This window comes from Lynx canadensis, chromosome D4 (genome assembly GCF_007474595.2).
Source record: "Lynx canadensis isolate LIC74 chromosome D4, mLynCan4.pri.v2, whole genome shotgun sequence".
Lineage (NCBI taxonomy): Eukaryota > Metazoa > Chordata > Mammalia > Carnivora > Felidae > Lynx > Lynx canadensis.
Window position 1 is genome coordinate 83868104 of NC_044315.2, and position 20646 is coordinate 83888749.

The following is a 20646-nucleotide window of genomic DNA, read 5'->3' on the forward strand; positions in this document are numbered from 1 at the left end:
GCGATTACAAATAAAATAGGATTTTCAAATAAATAAGGTCAACAAAAGAGCCCTCAATGTAAATACCCTTTATACTCTCCAAACACACACAGCAACATACACACCCAAAATATCACCAGGAGATTCATACCATTCATATTCGTATCAAATCTTTTTACTCACTTAGGGTAGGGAGGTGGTTCTGAATCACTGGCACTAGCCAAGTCTACACACCTTGGCACCTTACTCTATTTCCAGTCCAGAATGTTCTGTATATATCAGGCTGATTACAAGTCCCCGTGGATTACTACAAGATTTTTCAACCGAGTCCAAATCCCTTCTAAGAGACAAAGTTACGAAGTCATACTGGTCAGAGATTCAAGTTGGAGAAGAAAGCTAAAGAAAACCCCACAATTGCTATATGAATCAGATTGGATGCTTTTTCCTCAATGAAACTCAGTACAATTACCACCTAATCTGTTTCAGAGAAATCTATTACAAGAAGAAAATAAGGGGCAGTAGCCACAAGTAAGGAAAAAAAGAAAACCCAGATCCTGTATCAGGAAAATTTCAGCCACGACTAGATTGCACTTTGCTTCTATAATCTCAAAACATTTCAACTTGGTAAAAATATAAGGGGTACAATAAATTCTATGTGCTTTGAGAGGTTTTGAGAGCACCACTTCCTAGGAGGAAAACACACACACACACATACAAAAAATATATCCTGGCTAGAATCAAGACTAAATTGTTTGGCTTGGGGATTTCTTATAATTAATAAAAATTTGCTAGGGATGACTGATTTCCTGGTTTCAATATTTGATATAATTTTAAAATACCATAACCTTTTGTGCCAAAATATAAATCTCTGATTATTCTTTTCTTGTTCATTATAGAAATCAACCTGAGCTACTAGTAAGACTGGGCTGAGGTTAGGAGATTTGAGTTTCAGCTCTAGCTCTGCCACTATGAATAAACCTATAGTTTTTTGGGGTCTCAGATTTCTCTTCTGAGAAAGAGATAAATTAGCTGCTTTACCAACTTCAGAAATACATAATTAATGAAAGAGAAAATAATTCCGTTGTGCTTAACATTGTTTTGTATGTAAGTGACTTCTCGCAATCTCACGCTTTGTTTCGTTTGCAGTGATTCTTAAGGGAGGTGAGAGACTATCAGAATCTCCAGGGGGAATTTGTGCAATTTGAAAACAAAGAAGTGCTTTTTCCCATTGCTTTGCTTTGTTCTTAGTTCCAATGTTTAAATTTCTATGAATTCTAAAATGAAATAAATAAAAGGCTTAATATTTTTATATTTATAAAGGGGAGCAGTATGCATTGAAAAAGAGATTATTTGCCATCGTCTATAGGTGATTGTCCTTTTATATTTCTTTTTCCTTGATTAAAGTAATGTCTTAAAATGTAGAAGCTGGGTGATGGGTATAAAACAATTTGCTAAATTCTAAGTTTGCCTAAAGTTTTCACAATAAAAAGTGTAAAAAAAAAAAAAAAACCATGAAGTGTTTGCACAAATGTAATCTCAATAAGGCCTACCCTGATCACTCAGACACTGTTCGTCCAGAAACAATTGAATCGTTTCCCTTACCATGCTCAAATTTTCCTCATACTATTTATAACTGTCTAATATAAATTTACTTACTTATTATGTTTATTGCCTGGCTTCTCCTCCTAAAATGTAAGCTTCATGAAGACAAGGAATTTTAAACCTAATTTGTTTGCTTTCCCAATGCCTAGACCAAAATCTGGAGTCTAGCTGTTGTTCAGTACCATGTTCTTTTGAAGGCATGAATGAAACAACAGTTTAGAATTTTCTAGCACAGTTTTCCTCTCTTGAAGATTCAAGATCACTTTGGCTCACTTTAGATTTTTAACTACCAATAGGAAATTACTATCAGCTCAAGAAACAATGTCATCATCTAAACTTGTGATTTCTAAGACCCCTTGTTCTTGGACAAACATGTTTCTAATTGCAAAAGCTCTAATTTCTTCAAGAGATTAGTTTTTACGTTAACTGAGACCCAAATACTTTCATGAATAAAGACAAGTTAAATATGACTTAGAAAAGAAAATATTTATGCTAAAATCACGGAAACTAGTTTTCCAGGTGGCAGGGGTAGAGAAATGAATTATTTGGAATCCAAATTTTAATTACAGAACCAGAGAACTGAATAGGACCTTGGGTCAATGTCTTTGCTTTATAGATGAGAATACTATAAAACAGAAACATGAAGACACTTGTCAAAAGGCATAAAGCTAGTTACCAAGAAAGCCAGGACAAGAACTCAGGTCTCCTAGTTCTCAGATCAGTGTTCTTTCTGCTGAAAACAGGTAAGAATAAAGCTCAGGAGGATAAATACTATTTTAAGCATCAGAAGTCAGAAAAGTACGTGTTGTTAGGTATGTCACTGGCACAGAACTTCAGGGGAATTGAAACAAGAGGTCAGTCTATTGCTGTAATCCAGGTGAACACTGTTATGGAAGGAAAGCTATTAAGTTTATTAAGGTACTGAAAAATGGGAAAAACAGTCTTTATCTGATAAAGAAAAACAACCCAATGGGCAAAGGAAATCTCCCTCCAGGATAAGTTTTCTAAAGCGTTCTGAAATAATGTTTAAAAGAACAAACAAAAATAATGAGAAAAAATTAATGAAATACCACAAAGTCCCCAAACCTAAGAACAACGATTTCAAGATTTCAGATGAAAAAAAATCATCAAATTGGAACAGGTATATGAATAAGTTAGACCCAAATAATTTCCTATGCCTGAAATGAAAACCAAGCTAAAAATATTACAGTAAAATTTCCCTAAGGACACAGGAAAGAGGCACCAAAAGCAATCACCTTATGTCCCCTGGAACTGCCAGAGGTAGCATGTGAGCCTGAAGAGAAAATTAGGTAGAAGGGCTTTTGATTCATAGATTTCGGAACTTGAATGCTGTCGAGTCAAAAGAAGGGGGAAAAAATCCAAAACATCATAGCTAATGCGTACGAAATTATGAAGGGGATGACAGAGAAGAAAGAACAAAAAATCTTTATATTATATACGGAGTCCTATTTAAAATAATAAAAAAAACTTGTGCATGAATATAAAATATAAAATATTAAATATAAGGAGTTCTTAAAAATCTTATTTCCAAATTGTCAATGCAAAAGTTACTTCCATTTTAAGTTAAACAATTCAGTTGCCCCCAACTAAAATTACTGACATCTCTGACTTTGAAGTTTCATAAATGTGAACTAGGCAAAAAGATTATAAACTCTGTACTATATGCCACAGCCTTCAATCTGGATAATCTTTAAACCTGATATCGTGAATTAAGAGTTTAAATAGAATTCCTCATGGAAAAATCGTATTATGAAACCAACAATCTGATTTTCTGACTGAAATACTTTTCGTCATTTCCAGTATTCAGATTATAAAGAAAACAAAATATGCCAGCATAGCTCATGATAACACAGGGATCACACATTCCAAGTGATATTTATCATCTTAAGACTCCAATTAAAAATTTAAGATGCAAATCGATCCTATACAGTTTCTGAAATTGTGACAGTATTTAATGAATTAAATGATTTCAAAAATTGCCTCGATTATTCTTCAAAGAATCATACATTTGACTACCCTACTAAGTTGGAATGAAAAGAAATATTATGGAAAGACTCTGTTCTTGATTTTTAATAGTCCATGCTGGCTAGTTTCATCTTTGTGAACAATGAGATATTTCCTAAATCCACACATTTAAGGTCCAAGTACAAGAGCTGGATTTTCCTCATTATATAAAAATAAATGATTTACTCTTCTGAGGGTGAGAACAGTGACTGTTTGTGTGTAGGGTTAAATGTTGGAGGTAAGCAGCTGTACCTCAAAACTGAAAAGTAAAAATTCCAAGATTAATTGAGTTTTTTAAAAGACTTGAAAGACTGTATTTTAAAACGGTTACCCTAAAAGTTTGACCAATTTTTTGTTTGTTTTTAAAATGGTGGCCTTAAATTAAAAAAATTAAAACTAAGTAACACCACTATGTGTCTGTCATCACATTATAAAACTGCACCATGTAAAATCTGTGGCAAATGAAAAACTGTTTCAACAAGAGGGTTTTTGTTTTAATAGTCATCTATGGTACTCTCGAGGAACACGTTTCGAACATCCAGAATGGACGCTAATTCCAGAATGTGCTTCTGGAGATGAGGGTTTTCCACTGTTTCATCCCTCGGCAGTTGTGGGTATGATTCTGGATAATTTCGCGTTTCCTGGTAGGCAAGGAAGAGAAAAGTCAAGTTTTACAGTTTAATGAAAGAAGTTATATACAACATTAACAAGTATTTCTAAGTATTAAGAAATAACTTAGTATGTATTTCTTTCCTTCATATTAGTATGATTCTTTTTTTTTTCTTTTTTTTAATTTTTTTTTCAACGTTTATTTATTTTTGGGACAGAGAGAGACACAGCATGAACGGGGGAGGGGCAGAGAGAGAGGGAGACACAGAATCGGAAACAGGCTCCAGGCTCTGAGCCATCAGCCCAGAGCCCGACGCGGGGCTCGAACTCACGGACCGTGAGATCGTGACCTGGCTGAAGTCGGACGCTTAACCGACTGCGCCACCCAGGCGCCCCTAGTATGATTCTTGATAGTAGTGTATCTGTTGGACATTTGAAATTGCTGACATTTGGCCACTGTGACCTTAAAAAATGACAGTTTCATATAGTTCAACCTAATATATTCATTTAGTGAGTCATTTCACAAGTACTTATTGGGTCCTATCATTTCTGAGCATTCTGTTATCTTGTAGAAATCATATAATTCCTACTTGTTATGGAAAAAGTCCCTGCACATACAGGATTTTAACAAGTAATGGTTAAATGAATGAATAAATAGATGTTACAGCAGAACTCAGAATGAGAGGAAAGACATGAGAAGCACTGAAAAAGGCAAATTAATGAGGCTTGGAAATTAATTATATGACGGAGGTGTCAAAGATGGCTGACTGTAAGGCTTTAGGAACAGGTGACATAAGACAAGAGCCGGGATCCACTGAGAGAAAAAGAGAAGAGAGGAAATAATTTGGAGAGAGTATAAAGCTTCAGGTTTTTGGTATATTTATTTGAAGTAATAGGGTAATACAAATTCCCTCAACAGGAATTCGAAAATTCAAGTCTGCATCTCGGAAGACAGGTGTGAGCAGTATATGTAAACACGCATATAATCCGCATGGAGATAAATATTAAACCAAGAAAATGGATGAGATGTCTAAGAATATTAGCAAAGAGAGTGATGAAAGAAAAAAAAGAGTCCCTAGAAAGGGAGAAGAAATAATAGCAGGAAAAAAAAAAAAGGAATAGTCAAAGAAAAAGTGAAAAAAACCAACTTTTTGTAATTGCATGGAAGCAAAAGAAAGAGAATTTTAAATATCAGGTTGTTCTTACTTGGAAATTCTTCTTTACTTGGTAATTTCTATATATTATAATTTTGCCACTCATTTAAAATTCCCTGGAGAAATAAGTCACTACTTTTCTATGCATCCCACATGACAGTTCATATACTCAAATGTCACTTTTATCTCTTTCAGCTTGCAGACTTTACTCATTACAATTATAAAGACCACATTTTTGTATTACCACACTAAATATTATGAGGAGAGACAAAAAAAGAAATGTTCTAAACCCCTAAAAGAAGAAAAAAACAAAAAACAAGAACTACTGGTGGACTATTGTAAGGTGAACAATTCTCTCAGCTCACACAGGGCTGAGAGATGTTTGAGTTCTGACCAAACACCTCCTAGAGTAGAGGAGATTTATCTGTGGAAACAGAGGACATATGAAAGACATCCCAGAAACATCATCCCTTGTCGTATATTGATAAGCTAACATTACTCTAAAAGCTACCTTAAAAAGCTTGAAAACAAGCCATGAAAAGTCAAAGAGGGGTGCTTGGGTGGCTCAGTTGGTTAAGGATCTGAGTTCAGCTCAGGTCATGATCTCATGGTTTGTTAGAATCCCATATGGGGTGAGTTCATGTCCCACTTTGGGTGAGCTTATGCCCTTCTTCAGGTGAGCTACAGCCCCACTTCAGGTGACCACAAGTAGTACCACATGGGGTGAACAAGAGCCCTGCTTTGGGTGAACATGAGTCCCACTTCAGGTGAGCCCTGCTTCTCTCTGTTTCTCTCCCTCTCTCTCTCTGCCCCTCATGGGAAGAATCCCTCTCTCTCTCTCCTTCTCCCTCTCTCCCTGCCCTTCATTCACTTGTGACCTCTCAAAAAAACAACAAAACAAAACAAAACAAGTCAAAGAAATATGCAAGTGATTTAACTCCTGCTAGAATAAAGTCCAACATTCTTTAAAGAAAGACAACAAAGTCTAGAATTCAACATCATAAAACCCACAATGCACACACTCTAAGAAAAATTACTAAACATACAAAAAATTAGTAATACAAAACCCCTAACCAGTAGGAAAAATCATAAAAACAAAGCTGTAAATGATAGAGAATATAGTATTAGCAGACAAGGACTTTAGCTCTTACACATACATTTAAGGGCACAAAGAAAACAAAATGAGAAGAGAAATGGAAAATATTAAAAGAATCAAACAGAACTTCTAGGAATGAGAAAAATGTAATTCCTGAAACGAAAAACTAAATGGAAAGGATTAACAGCATATTAGATGCTGTGGAAGAAAACATCAGTGAACTTGAAGACACAGCAATAGAAACTGAAACAGAAAGAGACTTTTTTTTAATGAGGAGCAAATGAAGTGATCTGAAGGTTAGTAACAGGTTGTCTAATATATATGTAACTAAGTTCTGGAGACAATGGAGGAAGAGAGAAAAATATTTGAATAAATCAAGTATTCTAAAATATTCCAAAACTATTCTATATATCCAAGATGCTCAAGGAACCCCAAGAAAAAAAGAAAGAATGAAAACCCTATCAAGGTACACAATTACCAAATTGTAGGAAATCAATATGAAGAGAAAAATCTTAAAATTACTCAGAGAAAAAAGAAAACACGAATTACAAATCACAGTAATTAATAGAACGGCATTCAGAAAATCAGTAACAATACAAAAACTGTGAACTACATTATAACAGATATTTACAGAACTCTTCATCTGACAATATGACAGTAGCAGCATGTATGTTTATTTCAAGTGCCCAGAGAACATTTACCATAATAGATGACAATCTGGATGATAAAGCAAGTCTCAGTAACTTAAAAGGACTCAAACCATAGTAGGTATATTACCTGACCACAAAGGAATTAACAGAGAAATCAGTAAGATAATGATAACTTGAATATTTAGATACAAAACAACATATTCCTACATAACCCATGGTTAAAAAAAAATCAAGAGTAACATAAGGACTGTTTCAGAGAAATAAATAATGAAAGAACTAATCACCACCAGAACTGCACTATAAGAAGTGATAAAAGGGGTGCCTGGGTAACTCAGTCAGTTGAGCATCCAACTTTGGCTCATGTCATGATCTCACGGTTCATGGGTTCAAGCCCCACATCAGGATCAGTGCTGATAGCTCAGAGCCTGGAGTCTGTTTCAGATTCTGTGTCTCCCTTTCCCTCTCTCTGTCCCTCCCCTGCTTGTGCTTACACTCTCTCTCAAAAATAAATAAATAAACATTAAAAAAAAAAAAGAAATGATAAAGAAATTCTATAGTAAGAAAAATGATATCAGATGGAAAATCGAGTACAGAAAGAAATAAAATAAGAAATAAATAAACACACACACAAAAAAGTAAAACAACAGAGATAAATCATTAGTGATGTTAACATAAAATTCTAAGACAAAAACCAAACCAAACCTCAATTAATTCAAATGAAGATAAAGGCAGCAGAGAAAGAAAAAAGGTACAAACCACAGTTAGGACAAATAGATAACAAATAATAACATATTTAAATTTTTTTTTTAATGTTTATTCTTGAGAGAGTGAGTGAGACAGAGCATGAGTAGGGGAGGGACAGAGAGAGGGGGGGACACAGAATCTGAAGCAGGCTCCAGGCTCCGAACTGTCACTACAGAGGCCGATGAAGGGCTCGAACTCACGAACCATGAGATCATGACCTGAGCCAAAGTCAGATGTTCAATTGACTGAGCCACATAGGCGCCCCTAAATAACAGCATTTATTTAAGTCAAGCTATGTTAAAAATTACATTTATTTATTTATTTAATGTTTATTTATTTTTGAGAGAGAGACAGAGTGCAAGTGGGGGAGGGGCAGACAGAGAGGGAGACACAGAATCTGAAGCAGGCTCCAGGCTCCAAGCTGTCAGCACAGAGCCCGACGTGGGGCTCGAACTCACAAACCGTGAGATCATGACCTGAGCTGAAGTTGAATGCTTAACTGACTGAGCCACCCCGGTGCCCCTAAAAATTACATTTAATATAAACATAATTCAAAACTAAAAAATGTCAAAGGAAAGGTAGAGATTGTCAAACTAGAAAAAAAAGCAAGACCTAACTAATGCTATTGAAAAGAAATCCACTTCAAATAAATATAAAGAGAGCCATAGGTTAAAGGATGAAAAAAGATTGGTCATGCAAACACAAACCAGGAGAAAACAGGTATGGTCATATTAATATAAACCAAATAGACTACAGATCAAGGAATACTGCCACACATAACAACAGACATTGCATAAATGAAGGGGTAATTTCAACAAGAAGATATAACAACCCTACATATGTATGAACTCAACTTCAGGGGCGCCTGGGTGGCTCAGTCAGTTAAGCGTCCAACTCATGGTTTCGGCTCAGGTCATGATCTCATTGTTCGCAAGCTCGAGCTCCACGTTGGGCTCTGCACTGTCAGCGCAGAGCCTGCTTGGGATACTCTCTCCCTCTCTCTCTGACCCTCCCGCACTTGTACTCTCTCTCCCAAAATAAATAAACATAAAACAAATAAAAATAAAAACAGCTTCAAAATGCACAAACAAAAAACAAAAGCAAAATGAGAAACCAACCAATTCACAATGATAATTAGAGGTTTAGATAGTCCCCTGTTAGGCATAGAACAAGCAGACAGAAAATCAGTGAGAATACAGAGGACTTAACACTGCTTCAAATAGTTCAATAACAAATTGAATGAACTGACATTTATATATAACTCCATCTAATAACAGAATACCCATTCTTTTCAAGCACAGATAGAACCTTCATCAAAATAATTCATATGCGGAGTCATAAACAAGTCTCAATGAACTTAAAATTATTTAATAACCGTATTTTTTATTTTTTTAATGTTTATTTTTGAGAGAGAGAGAGAGACTGAGCACGAATAGGGGGGTAGGGCAGAGAGAGAGGAAGACACAGAGTCTGAAGCAGGCTCCAGGCTCTGAGCTGTTAGCACAGAGCCTGACGTGGGGCTTGAACTCACAAACCACGGGATCATGACCTGAGCTGAAGTTGGACGTTTAACCCACTGAGCCAGCCAGGCGCCCCTAAACTTAAAATTATTTAAATCATACAACTAAAGCAGTGCTTTAAAGGTAAGTACTTGTATTAGAAGAGAAAAAAGGTTTCAGATCTAAGATAAAAAATACAGAAATTAAAAGGGCAACTTAAAATGAATGTACAGTTGGGGCACTTGGGTAGCTCACTCAGTTGAGCAGCCGATTTCGGCTCAGGTCATGATCTCCTGGTTTGTGAGTTCAAGCCCTGCATAGGGCTCTGTGCTGACAGCTCAGAGCCTGGAGTCTGCTTCAGATTCTGTGTCTCCCTCTTTCTCTGCCCCTCCCCTGCTGGTGCTCTGTCTCTCAAAGACAAACATTAAAAAAAATTTTTTTAAAAAGAAGAGAGAAAAGTTTTCAGATCTGAGCTTAAAAATATAGAAATTAAAAGAGGAACTTAAAATGAAAGTACAGTTGAGGCACTTGGGCAGCTCAGTGAGTTGAGTGCCCGACTTTGGCTCAGGTCATGATCTCATGGTTTGTGAGTTTGAGACCCACATTGGGCTCAATGCTGTCACTGTCAGTGCACAGCCTGCTTTGGATCCTCTGTCCCCTACTCTGTGCCCCTCCCCTGCTTGTGCTCTCCCAAAAGTAAATATTAAAAATAAATAAATAAATAAATAAATAAATAAATAAATAAATGTCAAAGTTATGACGGTCATTAAAAAAAAAAAGATAGATAAACCATAAAATACCTAGGAATAAATCTAACCAAAGAGGTGAAAAATCTATACACTGAAAACTATAGAAAGCTTATGAAAGAAATTGAAGAAGACACAAAGAAATGGAAAAAGATTCCATGCTCATGGATAGGAAGAACAAATATTGTTAAAATGTCGACATTACCCAAAGCAATCTACATATTCAACGCAATCCCTATCAAAGTAACACCAGCATTCTTCACAGAGCTAGAACAAATAATCCTAAAATTTGTATGGAATCAGAAAAGACCCCGAATAGCCAAAGCGATCTTGAAAAAGAAAACCAAAGCAGGAGGCATCACAATCCCAGACTTCAAGCTATACTACAAAGCTGTAATCATCAAGAAAGTATGGTACTGGCACAAGAACAGACACTCAGATCAATGGAATAGAATAGAGAACCCAGAAATGGACCCACAAACGTATGGGCAACTAATCTTTGACAAAGCAGGAAAGAATATCCAATGGAATAAAGACAGTCTCTTTAGCAAGTGGTGCTGGGAAAACTGGACAGCAACATGCAGAAGAATGAACCTGGACCACTTTCTTACACCATACACAAAAATAAACTCAAAGTGGATGAAAGACCTCAACGTAAGACAGGAAGCCATCAAAATCCTCGAAGAGAAAGCAGGCAAAAACCTCTTTGATCTTGCCCGCAGCAATTTCTTACTCAACACGTCTCCAGAGGCAAGGGAAACAAAAGCAAAAATGAACTCCTGGGACCTCATCAAAATAAAAAGCTTCTGCACAGTGAAGGAAACAATCAGCAAAACTAAAAGACAACCGACAGAATGGGAGAAGATATTTGCAAATGACGTATCAGATAAATGGTTAGTATCCAAAATCTATAAAGAACTTATCAAACTCAACACCCAAAAAACAAATAATCCAGTGAAGAAATGGGCAAAAGACATGAATGGACACTTCTCCAAAGAAGACATCCAGGTGGCCAACCGACACATGAAAAAAATGCTCAACAACACTCATCATCAGGGAAATACAAATCAAAACCACAATGAGATACCACTTTACACCTGTCAGAATGGCTAACATTAACAACTCAGGCAACAACAGATGTTGGCAAGGATGTGGAGAAAGAGGGTCTCTCTTGCATTGTTGGTGGGAATGCAAGCTGGTGCAGTCACTCTGGAAAGTAGTATGGAGGTTCCTCAAAAAACTAAAAATAGAACTACCCTACAACCCAGCAATTGCACTACTAGGCATTTATCCAAGGGATACAGGTATGCTGTTTCGAAGGGACACATGCACCCCCATGTTTATAGCAGCACTATCGACAATAGCCAAAGGATGGAAAGAGCCCATATGTCCATCGATGGATGAATGGATAAAGAAAATGTGGTATATATATACAATGGAGTATTACTTGGCAATCAAAAAGAATAAAATCTTGCCATTTGCAACTACGTGGATGGAACTGGAGGGTATTATGCTAAGAGAAATTAGTCATAGAAAGACAAAAATCATATGACTTCACTCATATGAGGACTTTAAGAGACAAAACAGATGAACATAAGGGAAGGGAAACAAAAATAATATAAAAACAGGGAGGGGGACAAAACAAGAGACTCATAAATATGGAGAACAAACTGAGGGTTGCTGGAGGGGTTGTGGGAGGGGGGATGGGCTAAATGGGTAAGGGGCATTAAGGAATCTACTCCTGAAATCATTGCTTCACTATATACTAATTTGGATGTAAATTTTAAAAAATAAAAAATAAAGTTAAATTAAAAAAAAGATAGCTGAATAAATAAATAAAATGAAAGTACAGTTGACTTTTTTTTTTAACAGTAAGTACCCAATTTAATCACTTTGCATCCATACACAGACCCACATATCTTCACTTACATATTTCATCACATAAAGGGTCCACAATTCTCTGCCTTGCTGAAATAGATGTCTCCTGCAAGGGTTTGTAGGTGATTTTCTTACTTATTTTCTGGTCGGTTAAATTCAGTGCTCATATTTCTGCTGTTTGCTTTATTTTTTTTAATATTTTATTTTTTATTTAATTAAAAAAATTTTTTTATAATTTACATCCAAATTAGTTAGCATACAGTTGACTCTTGAACAATGCTGGGGTTAGGAGTGTCAATGCCAGCATAGTTGAAAATTCATGTATAACTTTACAGGGTGCCTGGTTGGCTCAGTTAGAGCATGCAACTCTTTTTTTTTTTTTTTTTTTTGGATTTCGGAGTTGAAAGTTCGAGCTCCACACCGGATGTAGATATAACTTGAAAAATAAAATCTTAAAAAAAAGGAAAAAAAGAAATCCATGTACAATTTTAGAGTCCCTAAAATTAACCAATAAGAAAAACAGGGGAGCGTGGGTGGTTCATTTGGTTGATCATCCATCCGACTCTTGATTTTGGCTCAGGTTGTGATCTCATGGTTAGTGAGTTCAGAGCCCCACATGAGACTGTGCTGACAGCACGGAGTCTGCTTGAGATTCTGTCTCCCTCTCTCTCTCAAAAATAATTAAATAGGAGTGCCTGGGTGGCTCAGTTGGTTAAGCACCTGACTTCGGCTCAGGTCATGATCTCGTGGTCCGAGAGTTCAAGCCCTGCGTCGGGCTCTGTGCTGAAAGCTCAGAGTCTGGAGCCTGTTTCAGATTCTGTGTCTCCCTCTCTGCCCCTCCCCCACTCACATCTGTCTCTCTCTTTCTCAAAATAATAAATAAACATTAAAAACTTAAAAAGAAAACATTAAAAACAAAACTGGGGTGCCTGGGTGGCTCAGTCGATTAAGTGGCCAATTTCGGCTCAGGTCATGATGTCACAGTTTGTGAGTTTGAGCCCCCGTGTCAGGCTCTGTGCTGACAGTTCAGAGCCTGGAGCCTGCTTCAGATTCTGTGTCTCCCTCTGTCTCTGCCTCTCCCCTGCTTGTGCTCTATCTCTCTCTGTCTCTCAACAAATGAACAAATGTTAAAAAAAAAAAAAATTGAAAAAAAAAAAACAACTAAGAAAAACAGAAAACATGAACAGCTTTTGAAATTGAATTCATTAATTTAAAACCTTCCACAAAAGAAAACCCCAGGTCCAGATGGCTTCACTGATAAATGCTATCATCAATCTTTCAAGGAAGAAATAATATCAATCCTAAAGAAGCTTTAAGAAAGAGAGAAAAATGAAACACATCCCAACTCATTTTATTTATTTTTATTTTTTTAGTGTTTATTTATTTTTGAGAGAGAGAGAGACAGATTACGAGCAGGGGAGGAGCAGAGAGAGAGGGAGACACAGATTGGAAACGAAGAAGTAAAACTGTTCTTGGTTGGGGTGTGTGGGTGGCTCAGTTGGTTAGGCATTCAACTTCGGCTCAGGTCATGATCTAGTGGTTCATGAGATCGAGCCCTGCATTGGGTTCTGTGCTGACAGCTCAGAGCCCGGAGTCTGCTTCAGATTGTGGTCTCCCTCTCTCTTTGCCCCTCTCTGGCTCATACTCTATCTCCCTCTCAAAATAAATAAACATTAAAAAAATTTTTTTTAAACTGTTTTTACTTGATGGTGAGAGGATCATGTACATATGAAATCTTAACGAATGTATAAAAAAGCTAACGGAACTAATATTTCAATTCAGCAAGACTGCAAGGAAACAACAGTGTTAAAAACAGCAGTATTTCTATATATTAGCAAAAAATAATTCAAAATGAAATAAAAATACAATTCTATTTACAGTACATCACTAAACTTGAAATACTCTGGAATAAATTTATTTATTTATTTATTTATTTATTTAATTTTTTTTAATGTTTATTTATTTTTGAGACAGAGAGAGAGACAGAGCATGAACGGGGGAGGGTCAGAGAGACAGGGAGACACAGAATCCGAAGCAGGCTCCAGGCTCTGAGCTGTCAGCACAGAGCCCGACGCGGGGCTCGAACCCACGAACCGTGAGATCATGACCTGAGCCGAAGTCGGACGCCCAACCGACTGAGCCACCCCAGGCACCCCTGGAATAAATTTATTAAGATACATGTAAGACCTGTAAGACGAGAACCACAAAACGCTGCTGAGAGAAACTAAAGACCTAAATAAATGGGGCAATATACCACAGTCATTGACTGGAAGACTCAATATTATGAAAATACAATTCACCACAGATTGGTTAGAAAGATTAAATACAGTCCCATTCAAAATGTGAAGCTGATGCTAAATTTCAAATAGATATGCAAAGGAACCAGAACAACCAAAAGGCTTAAACTTTAGGGGGTTCACATATAGGATTTTAAGAATTAGTATAAAACTAGAATAACCAAGGCAGTAGTGTATTGCAGAAAAATGCTATAGGTCAATGGAACAGAATTTAGAGTCCAGAAATATCTCTATACATACATGGTTGACAGATTTTCAAAAATGTTACACCAGTAACTCAATGCAAAAAGGATAATCTTTTCAACAAACTATACTAAAATAGTTCATATCCATATGAAAGAAAGTACCATTAACCTTTACCTCACACTGTAAACTAAAGTAACTCAAATAGATCACAGACCTAAATGTAAACACTAAAGCTATTAAAACTAGAAGCACACTTAGAAAAAATCTTTGTGACTTTGGAATAGGCGAGCATTTCTTGGATAAAACAAGCCACAAAAAAAGAAAAAAAAATTGGTTAGTTGAAACTTCATCACAAATTTAAAAGTTTAGTCTTCAAAAGCCACTGTTAAGAAAAGAAAAAGGCAACCAGTGAATACAGCAAAATATAGCTGATAAGTACATGAAAAGATGTCTAATATCACATTATTAATGAATATCACATTATTCAGTGAAATGCAAATTGCAACTACAATGAGAAAACACTATAAATCCACAAAAATGGTTGAAATTTAAGACTGGCAACACCAAATGCTGGCAAGGATATAAAGAAACTTTTGTTATATACTGTTGCTGGAAATATAAAATGGTACAAATACTCTAAGAAGAAGTCTGGCAGTTTCTTACAAAAGTAAACACATACATACTCTATGACGAAGAAAATTCAAAACATATGTCTGAGCAGACTTGTACAAGAATGTTCATAGCCACTTTATTTATAGTAGTCAAAAATTTATTTATTTATTTATTTATTTATTTATTTTTTTTTTTTTTAAATTTTTTTTTTCAACGTTTATTTATTTTTGGGACAGAGAGAGGCAGAGCATGAACGGGGGAGGGGCAGAGAGAGAGGGAGACACAGAATCGGAAACCGGCTCCAGGCTCTGAGCCATCAGCCCAGAGCCTGACGCGGGGCTCGAACTCACGGACCGCGAGATCGTGACCTGGCTGAAGTCGGACGCTTAACCGACTGCGCCACCCAGGCGCCCCTATAGTAGTCAAAAATTTAAAACTGCCCAGGTATTCATCAAAGGGAGAAGGCCTAAATAAACTGTGGTATTTTCAGACAATGGATTACTACTCAGTAGTAAAGAGGAACGAGCTACTTATACATGAAACATGGATTAATCTCAAGAACAACATGTTTGGTCAAAGAAGGTTTACACAAAAGAATCTATACTGTATAATTCAACTTTATGAATAGGTAAAACTAAGTTAGAGTGAACATAATAAAAATAGCATTGCCTCTGGGGTAATGGGTACTGGACTGATTGGAAAAGGGTGTAGAGAGAATTATCTGGACTGGTGCTTGGTTTGAGTTACACAGGTATATGTATTTGTCAAAATGCACCTCATAGCACAGGTTAGTTTTGTGCACTTCAATGTATATGAACTTTACATTAAAGAAAGAATAGGGGTGCCCGAGTGGGTCAATCGGTTAAGTGTCCAACTTCGGCTCAGGTCATGATCTCATGGTTTGTGGGTTCAAGCCCCTTGTCGGGCTCTCTGCTGACAGCTTGGAGCCTGGAGCCTGCTTCAGATTCTTTGTCCCCCCAAGTCTCTCTACTCCTCCCCTGCTTGCACTCTGTCTCTGTCTCTCTGTTTCAAAAAATGAATAAGTATTACAAAAAAAAAAAAAGAATATATAGGGGCACCTGGGTGGTTCGGTTAGTTAACCATCCGACTCTTGATTTTGTCTCAGGTCATGATCCCACGGTTCATGAGTTCGAGCCCCACATTTGGCTCTTTGCTGACAGTGTGGAATTTGCTAGGGATTCTCTCTCTCCCTCTCTCTATCTGCCCCTCCTCTGCTTACTCTCTCTCAAAGTAAATAAATAAATTTAAAAAATTAAAAAGAAAGAGTATATATATGTCATTTACTTAATATTTTTTAATGTTTATTTATTCTTGAGAGAGACAGAGCATGAGCAGGGGAGGGGCAGAGTGAGAGAGGGACACTGAATCTGAAGCAGGCTCCTGGCTCTGTCAGCACAGAGCCTAATGCAGGGCTCAAACTCACGAGCTGTGAGATCATGACCTGAGCCGAAGTCAGACGCTTAATCTTAACTGACTGAGCCACCCAGGCACCCCTATGTCAGTTATTCATATGCATGATGAAGTGTTTGGAGGTAAAGGCTATTGATGTCTACCATTTATTTCAAAATGCATCAAAAAATGAGATAAACTGATGAATGGAAAGGGGAATCGGTAAATGGACAAATATTCCAAAGCAAATATACCAAAATGTTTAGCTGAAGAATCTAGCTAGTGTACATATATGGACATTCACTGTACAATTTTTTTCATGTTTAAAATCACCATAATAAAATGGAAAAAAATCAACATATTTTAAAACTAAAAGTTACAAGAGACTTAAAAATGTTCAGGCATATCTGAAAAAAACCCAAATGTTACTTATAGAAATGAAAAGTATAATGGCTAAAATTTTAAAAAAGTCAATGAACAGTGTTATGTTGTTACACGAATTCACAGAAAAAAAACCAAACCACTTAATAGCAAAATGGACCAAAGATCTGAACACACTCTTTACAAACAAGAACACAGAGGGGCACCTGGGTGGATCAGTCGGTTGAGCGTCCTACTTCAGCTCAGGTCATGACTGGTTTGTGAGTTTGAGCCCCGCATCAGGCTCAGAACCTGGAGCCTGCTTCGGATTCTGTGTCTACCTCTTTCTCTGTTCCTCCCCTGCTCACACTTTGTCTCTCACTCTCTCTCAAAAATAAACGAACACTGGGGCACCTGCGTGGCTCAGTCGGTTAAACGTCCGACTTCAGCTCAGGTCATGATCTCACACTCTGTGAGTTCGAGCCCCGCATCGGGCTCTGTGCTGGCAGCTCAGAGCCTAGAGCCTGCTTCGGATTCTGTGTCTCCCTCTCTCTCTGCCCCTCCCCTGCTCATGCTCTGTCTCTCTCTGTCTCAAAAATAAATAAAAACATTAAAAAAATAAAATAAATGAACATTAAAAAAAATTAAAGAAAAAGAACACAGAACAATATGTGAAAAGTTGCTCAACCTCAAAGCAATCTCAGAAATAAAAATTAAAGCCACAGTGAGCTATGACTTTATACCCATTAGGCATACATGATATAAAGTAAGACCGCAACCCGGGCTGGAGAGGACTAGAGCAACAATAACTCTTACATACTGCTGCTGAGCATAAACTGAGATGACCACTTTGCAAAACCGTCTGGCATCACCTAGTAAAGTTGAAGATACTTACATCATCTGACCTCATATTCCACTGTAGGTATAGTCCCCATAGAAAGTCTTACATGTGTGTACCAGGGAACTGATAGAAGGTTTTACAGTGGCATTGTTTACAATAATAAAAAACTGGAAACAACCTAAATGTCCATCATCAGTAGAATAGATGAGAAATTTATGATATACAGTCAAACAATGGAATCCTATAGGGCAGTGAAAACAAATGAATGAAAGCTACAGTTGTCATCAACTTGGCTCAGTCTCAGGAATAAAATAGCAGGTGAAAAAAGAGCAAGCTGTAGAAGAATACATACAACGTGGATCCATCCATATGCTGTGCAGGAATCCAAACACATGTGGCAAAACCATAAAGATGAATGCTAAGTATAAAGTTCAGGATTTTAATTTCATTTGAGAGAGAGAGAGGACCTGGAAAGGGCCTAAAAGGTAATGAAAATGTTCTACTTCTTAAACTGGATGTTGAGTTTTCAGATATATCTTATATTGGTCATCATCATATGTTACATATTCATTTGTAAAATGCCTTTGCATCTATTCAAATTGTATTTAATATAACATATTTAATAAAATATAATACATGATTCTTAAATTCCTAAAATGGTAAAATTGGTCATTAATAATATTCTTTGCCTACCCGAAAAATCTTGTGCATCCTCATGGTGGCTGAACAAAAGATAAATCTTGTGAGGAGCAAGCGAAGAAACTCATCTCCAAAAAACTGGAGAAATGCCTGATCTGCAAAAAGGAGAAAGATGACAGTAAAAAGATGCTTAAAAGGAAAACACATTTCAAGGGGAAGAAAGATCAGGAAAACCTTCTCAACTTTCCTGCCTTCAACAAATACCTTTAAAAATTCAAACAATTTCAAAAATTTAAGAACCGTTATAGTATGTTAAGTGTGCAGTTAGATTAGTAGGGTACCTATTGAACGTGAATGGGTCAGTAGCTGGGCAATATCGCGGTTGATTTTTCGAAGATATTCTTGACACTTTTCCCATAGGCCTCTGCGCATGCTTGACAATCCAGAGACAAATAGGAAGGCCATTAGAGGATTGTTCAAAAAGAGAGTGAAGAGGCTACCTCGTTGAGATTGATCTGTAATAACAAACATGTTATATATAGAGACAACAGTTTTGCAAAAAATAAGAGATGCATTTGAGGAGTAATTTAATATAGTGACAATGTATTAAATTTATATCATTAAATCACAACAAAGTAGATTCTGCATGTAACTACAAAAACATCCCAGGCACACTACTTTCTGCTGAACAAACTTACGATAGAGCCTAGTATAAACTTAAGAGAAATGGAAAAGGTACATATTCCTTTGCCTTTTTCACTCCAACTAACAAATTTCATCCAAATACGGCAAGTACGTGGGCACTTCATGATAGCATTCTCTGAGTACTAGAATTGGCAATCTTTTTCATTCTCCTTTAGTAGTTGCTCTTTCTCTGCCTATCCCTTAAATATCAGTATTTTCTTTCTTTCCCCCTACACAATGCTGATCTCACCTACTCCCATAATTTCAGTTATCACACGCCAACTAATTCCCAGTTCTCTTATCTGCAGCCTAGATTGAGCTTGCTAGGTCTAGGACTGCATTGTTCTGCTGTAGCTACTGGGCACTTAAAATGTGTCCAAACTGAGGTGCACCGTGAAGTATAAAATATATGTGGGATTTCAAAGCCTCAGTACAAAAAGATATATTAATGTTAATTTCGCCTGTTTCTTTCTACTTTTTTTGAAATGTGGCTACTAGAAAACTTAAAATTATAAGTGAATTACATTGTCTTTCTATTGAACAGAATTGCTCAAGACTACAATACTCAACCTAGGTCTCAAAGGTAACCTCCAACCCAACATGTCAGAAACTGAAAGCAAATTCTTCCCTCTTTTGTTCTCTACAAATCTGCTTCTTACCATCATTTCTACCAGCATCTCAGCCAGAAACCCGGAAGTCCATCCCTGCCTCCTTCCTCTCCCTTATTCTCTCATATCTAGTCCATCGCCAAATCCTGTTGGCTCTCTGGGTTTAGTATCTTTTGAAGCCACCACCATCTCCCTATTTCCATCAATGTTCTTCTCCAATTCATTCTCCACAAGGTGGCCTGAATGCTCTTCCAGGCTACTCTTCTGTTCACAATCTTTTGATGATACCCCACTGTCCTCCAGTTAAATTTCTTCACAAATCCTAAAAGGTTTTCCATGATTCGGCCACACAATCCCACACCCTACCCTTCCGCTAGCAGGAAGTACTTATATTTCTCTAAATATTTCATAAACTGGGGTGCCTGGCTGGCTCAGTCGGGAGAGCGTGTGACTCTTGATCTCAAGGTTGTAAGTTCGAACCCCACGTTGCGTGTAGAGATGACTTAAAAATAAAATCTTAAAAAAAAATGTTCCATAAGTTCTCATCACAGTGGTCTTATGTCGGGGCCCACACACTATTGCTCTGCTAGAACAAGCTTAATATAATTCAATATATCCTTCAACTTTAACATCTTTTTATCCACTTTCTTCACCTTCAAGGGCCAGTTAGGAGTTCCTCTATGTGTTCCATGTGCTTGCTCCTATGAAACACCTGCAAGAAATGCATCTTTGGTGTGATATTTGGCTGTGTGAGGAGCATACTGTGTTGTGTGGGTTAGAGTGTTATCCCCAGTGCCCAGCACAGGACCTCATAAATAAATGCTGAGTAAAGGTTTGTTGATAAATCATGCAACTCATGGTTACGGAGAGAACTCTACACTGTATTATTATTTTATTTATTTTTTATTGTTTATTTATTTTTGAGAGACAGAGCATGAATGGGAGAGGGCAGAGAGAGAGGGGGACAGAGAACTTCAAGCAGGCTCCAGGCTCTGAACTGTCAGCACAGAACCCGATGTGGGGCTTG

The 20646-nt window shown here is 37.0% G+C and overlaps 1 protein-coding gene across 2 annotated transcripts in view; it reads right to left on the bottom strand.

Moving 5' to 3' along the window:
- Positions 1-3055: 3055 nt before the first annotated feature.
- Positions 3056-20646, bottom strand: part of SCAI (suppressor of cancer cell invasion) — a 148637-nt gene continuing 131046 nt past the window's right edge. For both annotated transcript variants that reach the window (XM_030292746.1, XM_030292747.1), the window contains 3 exons: positions 18669-18842; positions 18382-18482; positions 3056-4247 (listed from right to left, as the gene is read on the bottom strand). In XM_030292746.1, the coding sequence (XP_030148606.1) occupies positions 4101-4247; positions 18382-18482; positions 18669-18842 (422 nt within the window). In that variant the 3' untranslated portion in view covers positions 3056-4100. The remainder of the gene's footprint in view (positions 4248-18381; positions 18483-18668; positions 18843-20646) is intronic.